This window comes from Nycticebus coucang, chromosome 16, assembly GCF_027406575.1.
Source record: "Nycticebus coucang isolate mNycCou1 chromosome 16, mNycCou1.pri, whole genome shotgun sequence".
Lineage (NCBI taxonomy): Eukaryota > Metazoa > Chordata > Mammalia > Primates > Lorisidae > Nycticebus > Nycticebus coucang.
The window spans coordinates 46,358,389-46,381,247 of record NC_069795.1 but is presented as its reverse complement, the minus strand read 5'-3'; the positions used below and the strand labels follow the sequence as shown (position 1 = coordinate 46,381,247).

General features: G+C 37.4%; 1 protein-coding gene across 3 annotated transcripts in view; it reads right to left on the bottom strand.

The window, feature by feature from the left end:
- Positions 1-1,086: 1,086 nt before the first annotated feature.
- The window catches only part of EPHA6 (EPH receptor A6), a 921,042-nt gene continuing 899,269 nt past the window's right edge, over positions 1,087-22,859 (bottom strand). For all 3 annotated transcript variants that reach the window (XM_053565807.1, XM_053565808.1, XM_053565809.1), the window contains 2 exons: positions 2,931-3,080; positions 1,087-1,954 (listed from right to left, as the gene is read on the bottom strand). In XM_053565807.1, coding sequence (XP_053421782.1) covers positions 1,840-1,954; positions 2,931-3,080 — 265 coding nt within the window. In that variant the 3' untranslated portion in view covers positions 1,087-1,839. The remainder of the gene's footprint in view (positions 1,955-2,930; positions 3,081-22,859) is intronic.

Sequence of the window (22,859 nt, the reverse complement as noted above, 5' to 3'; positions counted from 1 at the left end):
ACTGCAGACAATCTGTGAGTGATGTACCACGGAGCAGGATGATGTCTGAAAAGTGTGCTAGCTAGTTCTGACACACTTACTTAAAAAGTGATGGGTTTCCCACTTTTTCCTTTTTTAGTATACTTTAAGAAATACTCTAAAGTTTCTTCCTTTTAGCCTTCTACTTTTTTTTTTAAATAAGAAAAATTAAGAAGCTATGGTAGGCAAAAACCAGAAGATAAATCAGCAAGAGAAAATGTGCAAGGGGGTCTAGTATGATGAGACAATCAACAAAATCTAAAAATTAGGAGAAAAGAAAAAGCGAAACTCCTTTAACAGAAAGAATACTACTATCCAAAAAAATGTAATTTAGGTAGGAGTTTGAGAATGTGGCTAGAGCACCTTTATCTCTGAGATCCAGGAAAAGCTGATTCTTTAGATAACCTGCTCTGTTTGTATTTCTCTCTTAATACTCCTTACTCTTTCACCTAACACAGTGGTCATTTTTTTTTAATAGAGAACAGCTGATTTTATAATTTTTTTTTCATTCATCATTATTTTGGTAAGCTGACTCAGCTTAATTCACTGAGAAATATACTTGCCTTTTTTTGTGGCCTCTGAGAAGATTATAACAACACCACACCATAGCTGTGTTCACATTTTTATGTAACTGTATTATGGACCCAGGGTGACACTAATTTCTTAGAAGGTTTGGAAAACAGCTCAGCGTGTTCATGTAACTTATTTTTTGCAAACAAAATGTAAGAATTATTAACCTTGCAAAATGTATTATACCAATGACAGCCAGCTGGATGTATTTATTTTCTTGGGCCACCATAGAGATATCATAAAATTCTGTTTAAAGTAACTTAATTATTTTACATTAAATCTCAGGCTATACTCTTATATATGTTATTCAAAGTAGTTCTACTGAGAATAATTAATTTTCTTAGTGCTTTGATAATTACTTTTGCCTGAACCAAAAGATAATTACTTGTGACACTGAACCAAAAGAATAGTCATGGGTTTATCCCAAGCTTCCCTCTACAAAAACCATTGATCAATGAATTCACTCTTGGTCTTTCTGGGGTGCTCTTCATAAGTTAGTAGACAAATATGCTATGGTTAGTAAAAAAATATTATAGGGGAAAAGCCATTAAACCACCACCTACTATGAAATATGTAGGACACTTTAAAAGTAATTTTAACAATGGCAAACCCAGGCTTAGAAACTTTAAAAGCACAGTATTTTTATCACTGTCCCTCCCTAATAACCCCCTTCTCACCACAGTCACATCCGACAAAAATTCACTACATGTTATCACTGGTCATTTCTGCAAATAATTCTACAATATCAGGCACCACCAGTTAAACTATTAAAAAACAAAGTAACAATGAAACCCATAGAGGTAAATATAATTACCTAAAAAACAAACATTGATGTCAATTTGGAAGCTACTTGACCACAAAACATAAAAGAAAGGTCAACTATTTCTTTCTCTTTTGTCCTCACACTCTAGATACATCATTAAGGAAACCACACCTAGATAAATTCCTTTAGGTTAAGTCCAAGAACACTTCCCATATATTGCTATACAAAGTTACAAATCCATGCTGAGTTATTTACCATTATGTAGCAAGTGGGCCAGGGTTTTATCTGCAGGTTATTCAGAGAGGCCTTATGTAGCATGACTTTAAAATCCAGATTGGAAGCATAAACGTAAGGTGTATGCCTATAGTCTGGACAGAAGACAGCAGTTTGTGAAGTGAAGTTTGAAGAGTCATAAGAGAGGGTAGTAGAAAGGATATCTTTCATTCTAGAAATGCTGAGGCACAAAACACAGGTGCTTTTAGTACTTTTCATACATGAAATCCTTTCTCCTGTATGTGCATCATGTGTAAACGTAAAGTCTGTATACTGCTGACTATTCGCCTCTGGTGTCCAATCAGTATGACTCCAATTCTTCTAATATCACTGAGAGAGAAAATGAGAGAGAGAGAGAATGAGAAGATGAATGTGAATATTTAGATTTTGTAAGTGCAAGAGAGAAATGAATGTTTAGATATATTAAATATTCACTATGTCACATTTGTCCAAAATTGTGTAGCTTAATTGTTAAAGCAGAGCTAAAAATGAACAGCAAGAGTTTGTTATTTTTTCTTCCCTGTCTCTGTAGAATACATCAAATTAATCTCAAATTTAATGAAATATTTCATATCCAGGTATCTATGTAATATTCAGACATTTCATAGGCCTCAAGGCTATGCATGTATAACATAATTATAGAAATTTGTAACAGTATGAGCAAAATGCCAAGTAAGTAGGAAAGAAGGTATATGTGAACTCCATTTGATTTCTCACGGCTGTTCAATAAAATCTGAAAAAATACCAGTATGTTGAGCAGTATAAAATTGCCATTGTTGTCTTCATACAACAGAAATTTAATGTGGCTCAACCTAATTGCTTTAGTATCTGGTATTTTAAGCCCAGGTTGAGCATTTTCATTGTGCCTAGGAAAAGGATAATTTTCGAGACAGTGGGAAATTTTTGGCCATTATAATATACAGAAGGAGCTCCGAAATGACATGACAATATCGCATTGATTTGAGGAAGGTAATAGGAATTGATTATGCAATATTAGTATATGTGAGTAATAAATAATCTGCCAGGGTAAAACTTTGTGAATATAAAGTCTACGATGTGGACAATAGTAATGGGCATTTTAGAAAGCACTTAAAATATTTTAAACAGCTATTCGAAATAAGTATATTCCTTCAAAAAATAATTGCTAAATGTGTAATATCCAACTTCCACTAGAATGACAGAAATGGCGAGGAAAGACTTGGAAATTATATACTAGCCTAAGAAAAGATGTTCTTGATACAGCATTTGAATTTATAATCCCCTGAGCAGAGTATCCAATTACAGTAATAAGCCTAATACTACTTACTCAATGCTCATTCTTGAAATTAGGTCAAAAGTTGTAAACCCTGCTGCCATGAAGTTATTCTTATATTGCCCCATCTTTATAGAATCCAACCAGTCACCAATTGTGACAAATAAAGGATACTCAGGAACTTCACCAGGAGACTCTGGCATTCTGTAAGAAAAAAATACAAACAACAAAACAAACAAAGAAACCATTTAAAAGCTGGATAAAGCAAGAATTAATCTAATTCTTTTCTTTCTTGATATTTTTTGTAATTTTTACTATCACGGTTGTTTATTTATTTCAAAATATTAAGGGGGTACAAACATTTTTTGTTACATGATACCTTAAGTTGGGGCTTTTAGTGTGCTCATCACTAGAATAGTGTTCATTTGTCCCCAATAGGTAAATTTTTATCCTTCATACCCTTCCCATCCTCCTCACTTGGTGATTTCCATTGCCCTTTACTTCATGTTATGCCTGTGTGTGTCCACTGTTTAGTTTCCAATACCTAGCGAGTACATGTGGTGTTTGTTTTCCATTCCCGAGATGCTATCCTTAGGTTAATCTAGTGTTATCTAGGTTGCTGCAAAAGACAGTATTTCATTTCTTCTTATGGCTAAGTAGTACTCTATGCTGTACATACACACCACATTTCTTTATCTGCTGATGAATTGATGGGCACTTAGGTTGATTCCACATCTTTGCAATTGCAAATTGTGCTATGATAAATATTCAATACAGGTATTTATTTATTTATTATTAAATCATAGCTGTGTACATTAATGCAATCATGGGGCACCATACACTGGTTTTATACCATTTGACATATTTTAATCACATTGGTTAACATAGCCTTCCTGGCATTTTCTTAGTTATTGTGTTAAGACATCTGTATTCTACATTTAGTAAGTTTCACATGTACCTTTGTAAGATGCACCATAGGTATGATCCCACCAATCACCCTCCCTCCCCCCACCCCCCTCCCCCTTCCCCATATTCTTAGGTTATAACTGAGTTATAGCTTTCATATGAAAGTCATAAATTAGTTTCATAGTAGGGCTGAGTACATTGGATACTTTTTCTTCCATTCTTGAGATACTTTACAAGAAGAATATGTTCCAGCTTCATCCATGTAAACATGAAAGAGGTAAAGTCTCTATCTTTTTTTAAGGCTGCATAATATTCCATAGTGTATGTATACCACAATTTATTACTCTATTCGTGGATCGATGGGCACTTGGGCTTTTTCTGTGACTTAGCAATTATGAATTAGGCTGTAAGAAACATTCTGGTACAAATATCTTTGTTATAATGTGATTTTTGGTCTTCTGGGTATATACCTAGTAGAGGAATTATAGGATTGAATGGCAGATCTATTTTTAGATCTCTAAGCGTTCTCCAAACATCTTTCCAAAAGGAATGTATTAATTTGCCTTCTCACCAGCAGTGTAGAAGTATTCCCTTTTCTCCACATCCACACCAACATCTCTGGTCTTGGGATTTTGTGATATGGGCTAATCTTACTGGAATTAGATGATATCTCAAAGTAGTTTTGATTTGCATTTCTCTGATGATTAAGGATTATGAGCTTTTTTTCATGTCTGTAGGCTGTGTGACTGTCTTCTTCAGAGAAGTTTCTCTTCAAGTCCTTTGCCGAGCCTGAGATGGGATGACTTGTTCTTTTCTTGCTAATACTTTGAGTTCTCTGTGGAGTCTAATTATTAAACCATTATCGGAGACATAACCTGCAAATATCTTCTCCCATTCTGAGGGCTGTCTGCTTGCTTTACTTACTGTGTTCTTGGCTGTGCAGAAGCTTTTTAGTTAGATCAGGTCCCAGTACTGTATTTTTGAAGCTGCTTCAATTGCCCAGGGGGGCCTCCTCATAAAATATTTGCCCAGACTAATTTCTTCAAGAGTTTTCCCTACACTTTCTTTTAGTATTTTTATAGTTTCATGTCTTTTTTTTTTTTTTTTTATTAAATCATAACTGTATACAATGATATGATTATGGGGCATCATACACTCACTTCATAAACCATTTGACACATTTTTATCACAGTGGTTAACATAGCCTTTCCGGCATTATCTCAGTTACTGTGCCAAAACATTTACATTCTACATTTACCAAGTTTCGCAAATACCCCTGTAATATGCACCACAGGTGTGATCCCACCGATTCCCCTCCCTCTACCCACCCCCCCCTTTCCCACTTCCCCCTGTTGTTAAGTTGTAGCTGGGTTATAGCTTTCATGTGAGAGTCCCAAATTAGTTTCATAGTAGGGCTGTGTACATTGGGTATTTTTTCTTCCATTCTTGGGATACTTTACTAAGAAGAATATGTTCCAGCTCCATCCATGTAAACATGAAAGAGGTAAAGTCTCCATCTTTCTTTAAGGCTGCATAGTATTCCATGGTATACATATACCACAATTTATTAATCCATTCGTGGATCGATGGGCACTTCGGCTTTTTCCATGACTTAGCAATTATGAATTGGGCTGCAATAAACATTCTGGTACAAATATCTTTGTTATGTTGTGATTTTTGGTCTTCTGGGTATATGCCCAGCAGAGGAATTACAGGATTGAATGGCAGATCTATTTTTAGATCTCTGAGTGTTCTCCATATATCTTTCCAAAAGGAATGTATTAATTTGCATTCCCACCAGCAGTGCAGAAGTGTTCCCTTTTCTCCGCATCCACGCCAACATCTCTGGTCTAGAGATTTTGTGATATAGGCTAGTCTCATTGGAGTTAGATGATATCTCAAAGTAGTTTTGATTTGCATTTCTCTGATGAGTAAAGATGATGAGCATTTTTTCATATGTCTGAAGGCCGTGCGCCTGTCTTCTTCAGAGAAGTTTCTCTTCAAATCCCTTGCCCAGCCTGCGATGGGATCCCTTGTTTTTTTCTTGCTGATGCGTTTGAGTTCTCTGTGGATTCTGGTTATTAAACCTTTGTCAGAGTTATACCCTGCAAATATCTTCTCCCATTCTGAGGGCTGTCTGCTTGCTCTGCTTACTGTGTTCTTAGCTGTGCAGAAGCTTTTTAGTTTGATCAAGTCCCAGTAGTGTATTTTTGAAGCTGCTTCAATTGCCCGGGGGGTTCTCCTCATGAAATACTCACCCAGACCAATTTCTTCAAGGGTTTTCCCTGCATTCTCCTCTAGTATTTTTATAGTTTCATGTCTTAAGTTTAAATCTTTAATCCAATGAGAGTCTATCTTAGTTAATGGTGAAAGGTGTGGGTCCAATTTCAGTCTTCTGCAGGTTGCCAGCCAGTTCACCCAGCACCATTTGTTAAATAGGGAATCTTTTCCCCACTGAATGTTTTTAATTGGCTTGTCAAAAATCAAATAGCGGTAAGTAGCTGGATTCATCTCTTGGTTCTCTATTCTATTCCAGATATCTACTTCTCTGTTTTTGTGCCAATACCATGCTGTTTTGATCACTATCGATTTGTAGTAAAGTCTGAGGTCTGGTAGTGTGATTCCTCCTGTTTTGTTTTTATTTCTGAGTAATGTCTTGGCTATTCGAGGTTTTTTCTGATTCCATATAAAACGAAGTAATGTTTTTTCAAGATCTTTAAAATATGACAGTGGAGCTTTAATAGGGAGTGCGTTGAAATTATATATTGCTTTGGGTAGTATGGACATTTTGATAATGTTGATTCTTCCTAGCCATGAGCATGGTATGTTTTTCCATTTGTTAACATTTTCAGCTATTTCTTTTCTTAGAGTTTCATAGTTCTCTTTATAGAGATCTTTCACGTCTTTTGTTAGGTAAATTCCCAAATATTTCATCTTCTTTGGCACTACTGTGAATGGGATAGAGTCCTTAACTGCTTTTTCAGTTTGACTGTTGTTGGTGTATATAAAGGCTACTGATTTATGAATGTTGATTTTGTAACCTGAGACGCTGCTGTATTCCTTGATCACTTCTAGGAGTTTTGTAGTAGAGTCCCTAGTGTTTTCCAGATACACAATCATATCATCTGCGAAGAGCGAGAGTTTGATCTCTTCTGACCCTATATGGATACCCTTGATCGCCTTTTCTTCCCTAATTGCGGTGGCTAAAACTTCCATTACAATGTTGAAAAGCAATGGAGACAATGGGCAGCCTTGTCTGGTTCCTGATCTGAGTGGAAATGATTCCAATTTAACTCCATTCAATATGATATTGGCTGTGGGTTTGCTGTAGATAGCCTCTATCAGTTTAAGAAAAGTCCCTTCTAGACCAATTTTCTTGAGTGTTCTGATCATGAAGGGATGCTGGATATTATCAAAAGCTTTTTCTGCATCAATTGAGAGAATCATATGGTCTTTGTTTTTTAATTTGTTTATGTGCTGAATTACATTTATAGATTTACGTATATTGAACCAGCCTTGAGACCCTGGGATAAAACCAACTTGGTCATGATGTATAATTTGTTTGATGTGTTGCTGGATTCTGTTTGTTAGGATCTTGTTGAATATTTTTGCATCTATATTCATTAGTGATATTGGTCTATAATTTTCTTTTCTTGTTGGGTCTTTTCCTGGTTTGGGGATCAGGGTGATATTTGCTTCATAGAACGTGTTGGGTAGTCTTCCTTCTTTTTCTACAGTTTGGAACAGGTTGAGTAATATAGGTACTAATTCCTCTTTAAAGGTTTGGTAGAATTCTGATGTGAAACCATCTGGTCCCGGGCTTTTCTTTTTAGGGAGGTTTTGTATAGTTGATGCTATTTCTGAACTTGATATGGGTCTGTTCAACATTTCCACTTGATTCTGGTTAAGTCTTGGAAGGTGGCGTGCTTCCAAGTATCGGTCTATTTCCTTCAGATTTTCATATTTCTGAGAATAAAGTTTCTTGTAATATTCATTAAGGATTTTTTGGATTTCTGATGAGTCTGTGGTTATTTTGTCTTTGTTGTTTCTGATTGATGATATTAGAGATTTTACTCTTTTTTTCCTGATTAGGTTGGCCAGAGGTTTATCTATTTTATTGACCTTTTCAAAAAACCAGCTTTTTGATTTATTGATCTGTTGTATTATTCTTTTGTTTTCAATTTCATTTAATTCTGCTCTAATTTTGGTTATTTCTTTTCTTCTACTGGGTTTGGGGTTGGAATGTTCTTCCTTTTCCAGTTGCGTGAGATGTCCCATTAAGTTGTTAACTTCCTCTCTTTCCGTTCTCTTGAGGAAGGCTTGCAGCGCTATAAATTTCCCTCTTAGAACTGCCTTTGCAGTGTCCCAGAGGTTCTGATAGCTTGTGTCTTCATTGTCATTTTGTTCCAAAAAATTGGTGATTTCTTTCTTAATCTCATCTCTGACCCAGCTATCATTCAGCATAAGATTATTTAACTTCCATGTTTTTGTATGGGTATGCAGATTCCTGTTGTTACTCAATTCAAGTTTTATTCCATGATGGTCCGAGAAGATGCATGGAATAATTTCTATTCCTTTAAATTTACTGAGGTTAGACTTGTGACCTAAAATGTGATCAATTTTGGAGTAAGTTCCGTGGGCTGATGAGAAGTATGTGTATTCAGTTTTGTTGGGATGAAATGTTCTGTAGATGTCTGCTAAATCTAAATATTGGATGGTTAGGTTTAAATCTAAGATTTCTTTGCTCAGCTTCTTTCTGGAGGATCGATCCAACACTGCCAAGGGAGTGTTGAAATCTCCAACGATTATGGAGCTGGAGGAAATCAAGTTACTCATGTCTGTTAGAGTTTCTCTTATAAATTGAGGTGCATTCTGGTTGGGTGCATAGATATTAATAATTGAGATCTCGTCATATTGAGTATTACCCTTAACAAATATGAAGTGACCATTCTTGTCCTTCCTTACTTTTGATGGTTTAAAACCTACTGTATCTGCAAATAAAATTGCAACACCTGCTTTTTTCTGATTACCATTTGCCTGAAATATGGATGACCATCCTTTCACCCTGAGTCTGTATTTGTCTTTTAAGTTGAGATGTGACTCTTGTATGCAACAAATATCTGGCTTAAGTTTTTGTATCCAGTCAGCTAACCTATGCCTCTTTAGAGGACAGTTTAAGCCATTCACATTGATGGAGAGTAAGGATAAGTCTGGTGGAATTTTGGGTATCGAGTTTTTCAAAGGTCCAGTGGACATTTTTAATCCTTTCGCCAGTGTGGAAGTTGGAGTTTGATCCGAAGTTTCTGATTGAGTTTACTTTTGTGGTATAGGATTGGGTTGGTCATTGTGGAGGATAGGTCTGAGAACATCCTGAAGAGCTGGTTTACTTATGGCAAATTTTTTCAACATATGAATGTCATTGAAGTATTTAATTTCTCCATCATAGATGAAACTCAGTTTAGCTGGATACAAGATCCTGGGTTGAAAGTTTTTTTGCTTTAGGAGATTAAAAGTTGATGACCAGCCTCTTCTTGCTTGAAAAGTTTCAGCAGAGAGATCTGCAGTTATTCTAATATTCTTACCTTTGTACGTTATAGTTTTCTTTCGCCGGGCTGCTTTGAGAATCTTCTCTTTCATGTTAACTTTAGTGAAGCTAATTATGATATGTCTGGGAGATGGCTTATTGGGGTTGAATCGTGCTGGGGTTCTGAAGCTGTCTGCTATCTGAATTTCAGATTCTCTAGGCATGTCTGGAAAATTTTCTTTCATAATTTCATGTAGAAGGGCCTCTGTGCCCTTGGCTGCCACGTCATCAGTCTCCGAAATTCCTATAACACTTATGTTATTTTTTTTCGAATTATCTGAGAGCTCTCTGAGTGAGTGATCCGTTTTTGCTCTCCATTTCTCTTCCTCTTTGAGAGATTGGGAGCGTTCGAAGACTTTATCTTCAATGTCAGAAATCCTTTCTTCTGCTTGCTCCATTCTGTTACTGAAGGATTCTACTGTATTTTTCATATCTTTGAGGGCTGTAAGTTCTTGTTTCAGTGTGTCTAAGTCTTTGGTGGTTTTGTCTTTAAATTCGTTAAATTCTTGAGACAGTTTTTGAATTTCTCCTCAAATTCCTAATTCCATTTTATTAATCTTGTCTGCAAACCAAATTCTGAATTCGACTTCTGACATCTCAGCCAGTTGTTTATGAATGGGATCTTCAATCACATCTGCCGTATCTTTTCTTGGGGGGGTTGATCTATTCTGGTTATTCATGTTACCAGAGTTTTTCCGCTGATTCCGCCCCATGGTTTACTCCCTTTGGTTTTTCCCCTGGGGTTTTATCGAGGGCCCGTACAGTGTTGTGGCCTGAGAAACTGGGGCCCTGTCTGGTGTGGTGGAGCAAAGTGGTTCTGTCTTGTTTTCAGCTGGTTTCTGTTCGATCCTATTGCAACTTCTACTCTGGCTTGAAGTCTCAGCTGTGTGGAAAAATCAGCAATTAAGTCACCCCGCCTGCCCACCTCTGGCCCCAGTTGGAAAAGGAGAATCAAACCTTCCTACAATCGCACACCCAGGGCACCACCTGAAAAGTCCTCAGTCTATTAGCCCAGTTCAAAAGGTCCGAATCAACTGTCTCAATCGGCACTTGTCTCGGGTGGAAGGGTTCAAGAGGTCTCTGGGAACTGGATCACAGGGGCCTGGTGACTCCTCTGAGACAGCTCACCCCAATGCAGCGTGGAGTCAGGAGGAGCCACCCTGCAAACAGAGCAGTCTGGGAAGGTTGACGTCTCCTTCCCCACTTTGCCCCTCCGTCGGACCCAGTCACTGGTATCTCTGCAGATGGCTAACCCAGTTGCCTGCAGTGAACAGACACTCCAGGGGTTTGCACCTGCCTGAATCGCGAGGAAATCTGCCAGGCCCCCGCAGACTGCCGCTATCTAGCAGGAGGAGATGGGGCCTGACATCTTTGAGTGTTTGATGCAGGTGATGGGAAGGAGGTGTTCACTCAGGCTTAGCCCCGTCCCTGATGGATGCTGCTAACAGAACAGAACAGAACAGACAACTTTGTGAGGTTCTGTCTCTGTTCCTGTCGTCGCCTACAGGAGACGGGCTGTTTTGAGTTCAAACGTCTTTGCTGCTGGAGAATTGCGTCTGAACACCTCTCTGGGTCGGCCCCGCCCTGGAGGCTTCCGGGTTTGTGAGCCGTGTCACCGGTGGCCTCCTCTGGTTGCCCAGGGAGACGGGGGTGTGGCCTCAGAATATCCAGAAGTGAGCGTTCTGCCGTTAAAGAAAAAACGGCTGTTGATCTACCTCCAGGGAACTGCTGCTCTGGTGTGGGCACTCAGGCGACCCTTTTCTCCTCTGTCCCACGCCCCAGAGTCAGCACTGAACGGCCGCAGTTTGTGCTGGGTCCACACCCCTTAAGAGATCCCCCAAGAATCAGAACTCTTGGGGGATGGGCCTCCAGACCCGGATTGGGAGTGGGGCGGTGGGAAGCTAGAGTTTCATTCAGTTTCACGCAATACTACGGTCCGGGGAGGGCTCCTGCACTGCACCGCAGCCGCAGGGAAGTGCCGCCAAGGCTTGATTTCCCCTCAGCAGAGTGCCCTCTCCTCGCTCACGTATCCCAGAGTCAGCGCTGACCTGACGCAGCTCAGGCACTGTGCACTCCCCTGGAGAAATCACCCAAGGAGCCGAACTCCTGGGGGATAGGCCCTCAGACCCCGAGTGAGAGTAGGGGTTCTCAGCTCTCAGCGGGGAGGCCAGAGTCTGATTCAGTCTTGGGCCCCCTATGCCCGGGGAGGGCTCCTGCACTGCACCGCAGGGAAGTGCCGCCAAGGCTTGATTTCCCCTCAGCAGAGTGCCCTCTCCTCGCTCACGTATCCCAGAGTCAGCGCTGACCTGACGCAGCTCAGGCACTGTGCACTCCCCTGGAGAAATCACCCAAGGAGCCAAACTCCTGGGGGATAGGCCCTCAGACCCCGAGTGAGAGTAGGGGTTCTCGGCTCTCAGCGGGGAGGCCAGAGTCTGATTCAGTCTTGGGCCCCGTATGCCCGGGGAGGGTCGGTGCACTGCACCACAGGGAAGTGCCGCGAGGCGTGACTCCCCCTCAGCCCGGTGCCCTCTCCTCACTCGCGCGCCTCAGAGTCAATGCTGACCAGTCGCAACTCGGGGACTGTCCACTCCCCTTGAGAAATCACCCAAGGATCCGAAGTCCTGGGGGACAGGCCTCCAGACCTCAGTGGGCGGGAGGGGAGCGCCGGGGATTCAGGGTTGCCGGCAAAGGATTCCCAAAGTTTTATTCAGCCCTATGTCTGGCAGGAGAACGCCACGGCACCCCAGTAGGGGAGGTAGGTCCAGTTTTTAGAAGGTCTCTCCCGTGGAGTGTAGTGGGAGGGGCTTTAATTTCTGCCCGCTTGTTCAATTGTGGGGCTCCAGAGCCGGTCTCATGGGGGAGGGGGACTCCCGTCCGCTTGGTGGTGGATTTTGTACCTTTTGTTTGCGTCCTTGTGATCACAACTTGCCTCAGCGGTGTTGATGTGCGTTCTTCAGCCTTCTCTCTTGGTGAGGCTCAAGTCCACCAGGATACTTACTAAATTCCTGTCCCTTAACTCTCCTTCTGGACGGGAGCCTTTGTTGATAGCTGGCTTCAGTCCGCCATCTTGTCTCCCCTCTCCAGTTTCATGTCTTAAGTTTAAATCTTTAATCCAGTGAGAGTCTATCTTAGTTAATGGTGAAAGGTGTGGGTCCAGTTTCAGTCTTCTACAGGTCGCCTCCCAGTTCACTCTGCACCATTTGTTAAATAGGGAATCTTTTCCCCATTCAATGTTTTTAATTGGCTTGTCAAAGATCAAATAACAGTAAGTATCTGGTTTATCTCTTGGTTCTCTATTCTGTTCCAGACATCTACCTCTCTGTTTTTGTGCCAGTACCATGCTGTTTTGATCACTATCGATTTATAGTATAGTCTGAAGTCTGGTAGCCTGATTCCTTCTGCTTTGTTTTTATTTCTGAGTAATGTCTTGGCTATTTGAGTTTTTTTCTGATTCCATATAAAATGAAGTATTATTTTTTCAAGATCTTTAAAGTATGACAGTGGAGCTTTAATAGGGATTGCATTAAAATTGCATATTGCTTTGAGTAGTGTGGACATTTTAACAATGTTGATTCTTCCCAGCCATGAGCATGGTATATTTTTCCATTTGTTGACATTTTCAGCTGTTTCTTTTCTTAGAGTTTTCTATTTCTCTTTATAGAGATCTTTCATGTCCTTTGTAGATAAACTCCCAAATATTTCATCTTCTTTGGCACTACTGTGAACAGAATAGAGTCCTTGACTGTTTTTTCAGCTTGACTATTGTTGGTATAAGGTTACCAATTTATGGATGTTTATTTTGTACCCTGAGATGCTGCTGTATTCCTTGATCACTTCTAAGAGTTTTGTAGTAGAATCCCTGGTGTTTTCCAGATATACAATCATATCATCTGTGAACAGTGAAAGTTTGATCTCTTCTGACCCTATATGGATACCCTTGATCACCTTTTCTTCCCTAATTGCAATGGCTAAAACTTCCATTACAATGTTAAAGAGCAGTGGAGACAATGGACAACCTTGCCTGGTTCCTGATCTGAGTGGAAATTATTTCAATTTAACTCCATTCAATACAATATTGGCTGTGTTTTTGCTGTAGATGGCCTCTATCAGTTTAAGAAATGTCCCTTCTATACCAATTTTCTTAAGTGTTCTGATCATGAAGGGATGCTGGATATTATTATATTATTATTATTATTATATTAGCTTTCTCTGAATCAATTGAGAGAATCATATGGTCTTTGTTTTTTAATTTGTTTATGTGCTGAATTATATTTATAAATTTACGTATATTGAACCAGCCTTGAGACCGTGGGATAAAACTGACTTGGTCATGATGTATAATTTGTTTGATATGTTGCTGGATTCGGTTTGTTAGGATCTTGTTGAATATTTTTGCATCTATTTCATTAGTGATATTAGTCTATAATTTTCTTTTCTTGTTGGGTCTTTTCCTGGTTTGGGGATCAGGGTGATGTTTGCTTCATAGAACGTGTTGGTTAGTATCCCTTCTTTTTCTATATTTTGTAACAGGTTGAGTAATATAGGTACTAATTCCTCTTTAAAGGTTTGGTAGAATTCTGACGTGAAGCCATCTGGTCCCAGGCTTTTCTTTTTACGGAGATTTTTGTATGGTTGATGCTATTTCAGAACTTGATATAGGCATGTTCAACATTTCCACTTGATTCTGGCTAAGTCTTGCAAGGTGACGTGCTTCCAAGTATCGGTAAATTTCCTTCAGATTTTCATATTTCTGAGAATAAAGTTTCTTGTAATGTTCATTAAGGATTTTTTTAATTTCTGACCAGTCTGTTGTTATTTCGTCTTTGTTATTTCTGATTGATGAAATTAGAGATTTTACTTTTTTCCCAGTTAAGTTAGCCAAAGGTTATCTATTTTATTGACCTTTTCAAAAAACCAACTTTTTGATTTATTGATCTGTTGTATAATCCTTTTGTTTTCAATTTCATTTAATTCTGCTCTAATTTTGGTTATTTCTTTTCTTCTACTGGATTTGGGGTTGGAATGTTCTTCCTTTTCCAGTTGCTTGAGATGTCCCATTAAGTTGTTAACTTCCTCTCTTTCCAGTCTCTTGAGGAAGGCTTGCAGTGATAATTTTCCCTCTTAGGACTGCCTTTACAGTATCCCAGAGGTTCTGATAATTCGTGTCTTCATTGTCGTTTTGTTCCAAAAATTTGGTAATTTCCTTCTTAATCTCATCTCTGACCCAGATATTATTCAGCATAAGGTTATTTAACTTTCATGTTTTTGTATGAGTATGCAGATTCCTGTTGTTACTGAGTTCAACTTTTATTCCATGGTGGTCTGAGAAGATTCAAGGGATATTTTCTATTCCTTTAAATTTGCTGAGGTTAGACTTGTGACCTAAGATGTGATCGATTGGAATATGTTCCATGGGCTGATGAGAAGTATGTGTATTCAGTTTTGTTGGGATGAAATGTTCTGTAGATGTCTGTTAAATCCAATGTTGAATGGTTAGGTTTAAATCTAAAATTTATTTGCTCAGCTTCTTATTGGAGGATCTATCCAACACTGCGAAAGGAGTGTGAAAATCTCCAACTATTATGGAGCTGGAGGAAATCAAGTTGCTCATGTCTGTTAGAGTTTCTCTTATAAATTGAGGTGCATTTTTGTTGGGTGCATAAATATTAATAATTGAAATCTCATCATATTGAGTATTACCCTTAACAAATATGAAGTGACCATTCTTATCCTTCCTTCTTTTGTTGGTTTAAAGCCATTGTATCTGCAAATAGAATTGCAACACCTACTTTTTTCTGATTTCCATTTGCCTGAAATATGGACAACCATCCTTTCACCCTGAGTCTATCAGGTATCTTTTTTATAAAATGGCTTTACATCTAATGTTTTTCTCCTCTGTTAAAAACAAATCTCTGATTTTCCATTTTATTCAAATCAGTCACTTAAATCTTTTTAGAGTGAAGAAAGCTTTTAATTTGCATATGTAAAATTATGTGTAAATTTATGTCAGATTAATTGAGAAGGAAAAATGGGGAAAAATTAAAAAACAGGAAAGACGGAGGGTGCAGAAGAAAGAAGAAGACAATTTTATCAGCTGGGCCTGTATTTAGATGCCCGAGTAGCCACCTAAAGTACGTTTGCCCACTCATTCATTGATTTTCTTAATCAATGCTTGTTGAATCCCCCCAAACAATGAAGACAACAATAATAATAAACAGCCAATGCTTACTGAATGCTTACTCTCTGCGAAGCACAGTGGTATGTTTTAACATTTATCAAATCAATCACTTTTATCTGGTGAAACACTTTCAATTTCTTTTGTCTTTTTCTGCTTTTGGCCCAACTGGGATAGATCTTGAGAAAACTCAGATCTTGCTATCTTTGTTTTCACTTTTTTCTCTTGCATAAAATTGTGTTTTGAAACACAGTAGCTCATCCCTGGCCACCTCAAGGATAGTATCTAGCTCAAGACCATTCACTGTTTTACCCTTTCTCACCTACCACTGAATTCATGTCCTTTTACCTCTTTTTTTACATTTGCTACAATAGTTCTTTTCCTTTTCCTGGTGAATTCATTAATCATGGCTCCATTTACTTATCCTCAAACATTCTACAAGAACTTATGATTTGTTAAAACATAATTTCTGTTGTTAAAGAGCTCAGTTGCATGAATAAGATTTTCACAGAAATAAGCATAGGGTACTGTAGCCCAAAGCACAGATATTATAAGGTACAAAACAAAGCAAAATCAATATAAGGTTGGGTTAACAAGAAAAGTAATCCAGCACTGATGGGTCTTGAAGGCAGTGATACGACCATCTTTACTTTTGTTTCTAAGATCTGATGTAAACATCATTCTAGTTGGAAATATTTTTGTAGTTTAATATAAAAATAATGTAAGGATATTACTTTGGGAAGGTTTATATAAGTGTGTAACATACATACATTTATATGCTATATATATGAAATGTATTTCACATATGTGCTATATATATATAGAGAGAGAGAGGGAGGTGACAAAAAAGTATATACATTTTAAAAAAGGAAAAACTGCATTAAAATTTAATAGGCAAATATGTCCTGATAAGAAAAGATGAATGGAGTCATGTTATAGCACTTATAATTGCAGAAGTCAAATGTGACTTGAGTATTACTTTATATATATGCATATATATAAACACATATGGGTAATATATGTATATAAAGTCAAAGGGAATAAAAACTACACCTTAGAAATTATAGTAAAAATAACTCAAAACTGTGTATTTAAGCCATCCTGACAATAAGTCGTATTATTTTCCCTATGGAAATACATAAACTTAATATTAAAAATATTTTGCATGTTTCAAAAAATACTTGGTAATAAAAGTGCTTTTATACTAATAGATGTGTTTTTAGCTCTCTATGCTAATAAATATATCATTTTGCGAGTTTTTGAACTAGAGTTTATATTAACCAGCAAAGCAGTAAGAATCTTTTGAAAAGTATTTAGTATTTGAAGGCCTAGACTTTGTTTCATTGGTGTTTCTTTGATTGCTACATTGACCTCTCTTTTCCTAAACTGAAGTCTAGTTGAAGGTGGCGGTGGGGGTGAACAGGGATTCCAGGGAAGTTCAGGAGCTTCTGCTTTTTACATATAATTGGAATTTGCATAAATTAAGTGCATATGTTTTGTGATTACACTGTAATCCCTATCGGGAATAGTTACCCTTAACAGTGACTTCTGTCCTTTTTACCACTACTCAATTCCATTACCATATTTCTCATTTGGTGGCTGTTAAGCCATGTTCTTTTTTCCCATAATAAATTGGAATGCTATGTGATTACAGGCTGTTCCATTTTAATTAATATCAGAATGATTAATGATTTGACCTGAAACAAAGATTAGTCATGTTCAAAGGTTGAAAAGCTATCACAACATCTACCAACAAATAAGTGAATTATTGCTATTTTTCTTCAAAGTTTCCTACAGGTGTTTATGTTAATAAGTATTATCAAATAAAAATTCATAAGCCAAAAATAAAATGATAAAAGTCTCTGTGGCAAACAAAGTCAAACTGGGGTTTTAACTGTAATATTTTTCAGAGTATTCAATACTCTGACATGCACTTCTATTTATTTATTTTTCATTGTCTTAACACATTTATATTTTACACTTAGTAAATTTAACATGTACCCTAGTAAAATGCACCGTAGGTGTAGTCCCACCAATTGCCCTCCCTGACATGCACTTTTAAATATGTAAGATAATTTGGAACAGCTTCTGCACTACTTTCCTAATTTGACCAGTTTCTGTGGAGTAAACGTTGGAAAAGCCTACTGTACTTCACTAAGCTTAAATATCAAAATGACCAAGATATCCCTGTTGCTTATGAACATAATAAAACCACATGTTAGAAAACCAAATGTCCTATTTTAAAAAGTATAGCTCTCATCTCTTTTAGTTGCTTGTCAAAATAGTTTGTTGAAAGTGATACAAATTAAAAAAATGTATTTAAGTGACTTTCCTGTCATAGTCTCATGCCATTCTCAAAGCACAGACATAGTCAAATGACTTCCACTTCTCTCTCCTGTGATAACACTGGAATAACTCTTCAGCATTCACAATTTCATATAATTGGTGAGTGGAAATGCAATTTGCTAATTTTATATTCTTAGTATCGAAAGGTCATGGAAGGACATTCCATATATTAAATGCCTTCAACGGCCTATTTCCCTGTTGAAAAGCATCCACTGTTTGCTCCCAGAGTGTTTCAATACCATAATTCCCTTTTTCTCCAGACCTCTTTAGTGACCGAGTTACTCTCTGGCCTTTATATGACTGCATTGGCAGTTGATTTAGTAAGGTCAGGGTCCCCTCATTGTTCATAGCCACTGTGTAATAACTTTTCTTTCACCTTATCTAATAACGAAGTTGAAAAATGCTGCAATTTTCTGGCTTCGAGGGCTGGGTACCATCATCGTCACATGAATTCTCTGGACTAATACCTAATAAACAATAAATGCCCTTTCTTATCAAACACATACAATGATAAATTTCATCTGCTATTTGCTGAGCACATGGAAATATCTGCTGTTTGGTGATTAGTGAGTGCTGCCCACCTGAGAGACGTCTATGACAAAACCTACAGCTCACATTAAAAAGGTACACGTTGTAGAACAGAGGGTCAAGGGTCTACTTTTTTCCTCAGAAAAATGAGGACGGGTTAGGATGAGGAAATTTCAGGTATAATTAAGGTGCTGGAGCATAGGCACAATAGGTAATGTTACAGTTTAAGGTGAAATAAATATATAAACCCAATACATCCAAACATGTAAAAAATGAATAGCTCTGATAGAGCCTGTAAGTTTTTATTCTGATGAGCCCTTTGAGTTCACAAGAGCACTAGCCTTTTAACTTAGAATGTTCTTAGATAGGTATGAATATACATCGAAACTGTTATTTTCAAAAGTTTTCCATGCTTTATATTCATCATGTAAATATAATGGTAATAAATATATTAAAGTGATTTAAGAAAGGTTTTATTTTGAGAAAGACAAAATAAAGTGTTGTTTTAATATGAAACTATCACTAACTTATAGGCTTGTTATCCTCACTAATCGAATGCAACTTTTTTCCTAGGTTGTACATTTATATGGTTAGCAGAAATGTACAAGGAGGATCTATTCTGTTTTATATTGCCTTTATTTCATATATCTATAAATATTTTCTTATGTTTTGGCAGTGTTTATATTCTAACAAGTAGGTAATACCCATGTCTTGATGTTTAATAATTTGTTAATTCCATAAAGTTAGACTCTTAGGTTGCTAACATTTATTACACATGGTTATGCAGTCTTGGAGCATGTCTTTTTGCTTTGTTGAATTGCTTTCAAAATGAGGAGGAATCTATAAGACAGAGAATTTTTTAAAAAGACTTAAGCGAAAACTCTCTGATGGCAGGAATTATCTCTCTCACATCTTTCTGTTTTCTGTAGGCCTTAGTACAATGCTAAAAACGTTAGAATAATTCATGAAATAAGTCATACTTTAGACTTGGATATTAATTTTTTGTAAGACAGTTTGGTCCATGACAAGATAGACCAATCTTAATGAATAATCTATTTTCATTTAATTCCAGTAATTAAAAAAATCTGGAAAAATAAGTGCCTGTTAATATAGAGGTCCATCTATTAAGGAAAATGCTGTTTATTTCATTTTTTCTTTGTATTGTGAAAATATTTGTTTATTCTGACTTAATAGGTTATAGAGTGGAGGAAAAAGCACTTACAGGTGGAATCAGGCAGGACTGAGTTAAGGGTTCATGTAAAATTAAAACCAGGCTTAAAACCACAATAGCACATGCACCTTATTTAATATCACAACTTTTATGAGTTTCTCATATCACGACTCAGAGACTTAACTTCAAACTCTCATTTAATCCATAATATATCTACCTTTGAAAGAGGAAAAAATTAATCAGATAAAAAAACAATTGTCCTCTCTATGATTAAGGCTAACATTCAATTGGAATGCAAGTTAAATTAATGAAAGAAAGTATAATTTTCTGCAAAATGCTATCAAATCTCAAATGCATGTGCTATATATCATATGGATATTTCATGCTGTGAGCAAGATCTTTTTATCCCAAACAGTCTGACCTGTCAGTATTAAATTGGAAAAATTAATTATTTTTTGTCAGACTTTTATTTTCAATTGAGTCTTCAGTTGTTTTTCTTGATGTGATTGTTGAGTTATCATAATAAAGCTGATATCTCATGGGAAGTATAAAAAAATGACAAATAGATTGGGTTCAGTGATTCACATCTATAATCTGAGCATTTTGAGAGGCTGAGGTGAGAAGATTTTTTGAGATCCCAATCTCTACTAAAAATAGAAATTAGCCAGGCATTGTGGTCAGCATCTGTAGACCCATCTACTTGGAGGCTGAGGCAGGAAGATTGCTTGAACCCAGGTATTTGTGGTTACTGTGAGCTTGGCTGATGCTACACCATGCTAGCCTTGGCAACAGAGTGAGTGAGACTCTATCTCAAAATAAAAAAAAGAGACAAAGTTTCAAAGTAACTTTTAAAATTATAAATATATTGAACATTAAGAGGGATAGATGTAGACCAGGAATAAGACCTAAAAAAAAATCTCCCATGATTCTGAGTACCTAGCACATGGTTCCAGGAGCCAGAGTAATACATCAATGAATGTCAAGGATCGCCTGTTTCTGTGAGAAAATAATTCAGGGTCAGAAAACAGATTTCATATTAAATGCCAACTGCAATTCATTGGCAGTGGTTGCCAGAATGTGGTTGTGAGAAGTATACTGAGGCAGCATCTGGGCTCAGTGGGAAAGAGTGATGTGATGATTAGTAATGTCTGCTGTAGCGAGGAAAAGAAGCAAAGTATGTGTTGCCAAGAATGGAAAAATTTAATATACAGAAATGCCTGAGGATATAATTCTGGAACTATGTTACTGCCATATTTTCCTCATTTATCCATATTGTTGCAATTACTACTTTCTTTTTTCAAATAATGTTCTTTAAGTGGCTAGTATTCTAGGAAAATGTTTGGGTGATAGATGAACTATGTGTTTGCTGCTTATTCCCATGACTAAGGTCATATGCACTACTTCCTTGTATTTGCCCAGTAGAACATAAAATAACAGGCTGTGCTCCACTAATAAATGCAGGCTGTGCTCTGTTCTTTTTGAGATGTTAATATCCTCCATTATAAAGTCTGATTAGCCCAGAGAAAAATCTATCTGGTAATATGAAAATGTACCCTCTTTTGTTACAATCATGTTTCTGAAACAATGCTGTATTGGTATTGAGAAACATCTTGCCCTCCTGTGTGATTCTATCCAGTGTTAGAAAATACAAGGGCAGAAGCGTCAGTGGACTTCATTCAAATTCCTCATATACTAATTATCTGCTGTGTATTCTATGAGTTAGACTTTTTGAGTCTCCATTTCCTTATTTGAGGGATGGGACCAATTAGAGTGAGGAGTAAATGATATAACCAATAAAATACCTACTACAATGGCTGACACATAGCAGGTGCTCAACAATAGTTATTGTTGATAGTATAGTACAGGAGACTTTATATCAATATTAGTATTGGTATTGACATTAGTTTAATGACTATCTTGTGCCAGCATTCATGTGCATTTAGACATTTTAATGGGCAGATAGAAGTTTCACCTCTTTCTAATCAATCTTCATATTCTATCTTCCTTCTATAATACTTTGCTTATCACTCACTTATAATGCTGGTTTTGGCCAGCCAGTTATTTCTCTGTCATGAAAAACATCAGTAAAAGTGCTAGTAGTAACCATCACGACAAAACAAAACAAGTTATCCATGACTTAGTAAATGAAGATAAACAATTTAGCAAATGCTGATTATGTACTGCCTAGATGGCATTAAATTACATCTTTTCAAAATGAATGGAAATTTGATATAAAATTGTTGTATGTTATTGCACTTGTCAGATAGCATTATTGGTGCACTAGTAATTGAATGGAGGTAAGTAGCACCATTGAGTCTTAGCACATTACACACAGTGCTTTAAAGCAGAGGTCCTTAATTATGGTGTTAGTATGAACTTTTACGTATTACTGGAAGCCAAGTGTTTGGAAGTTCAATGAAACCTGTACTAAGAAAGGTGGTGGTTGCAGTTACTAAGAGTTAAAATACTATAAGGTCTCCCAGTGTGTAGTAAGAATATGAAGAAGGTGCTTTGGCTTGGGCAGTAAAACATGATTTCTGATGTAGTTGATTATCAAAGACTGGCCCTGCCTATCCCTGGATGCCACCTTTGAGCTGATAGTCAAGAAGCCCATAATCTGGAGTATTCTTTATCAGTGACATGGTGGGGAATAGGGATTAGAAGAAAGCATTCTTTTCCAATTACATTATGGCTTTGTCCAAAAGGCCATTCATTGGCCAGCTGACTGCCACTTAATGTACTCAGCAGTCCTCAGGGTGTGGAGGAATGGGGGTGAGGGTTGAGAATGGAAAATGAGTGTGGGACGACATGGGTGGATGTGGGAGAGAAGAGGCTGGGTGAGGAGAGACCATGTGGTCACTGAAGCACTTTGTGTTATAGGAACCCAGATAAAACCCTCCACTCTGTGGGAGTATACTTACTTGGGGTGGCAGCAGCTACAGAGTTAATCCTGAGGGTTACGGGAGAAGGAGAACAAGGTGATTCAAAGTGGATGGCTAGGCACTGCTTCAGATGCTGTCCTAACACAAGCTTGCCCTCAAGCTGGCTACTTTCTCCTAGGGTCTGTGCACCACACGACAGCTACAAATAATTCTTGGAAAGGCGGTGATAAGGCATTATTATAAAATGAGTGAATGTGAGGGTACTTTGAAAGGATATACATTTGAAAGGAAGGTACATTTATGAAAGGATGATGGCTTACTATAGTAGCTTTGTGAATTAATTTTTTTTTTCCATTAATTGGATTTAAGATGTACTTCTAATCTCGCCACC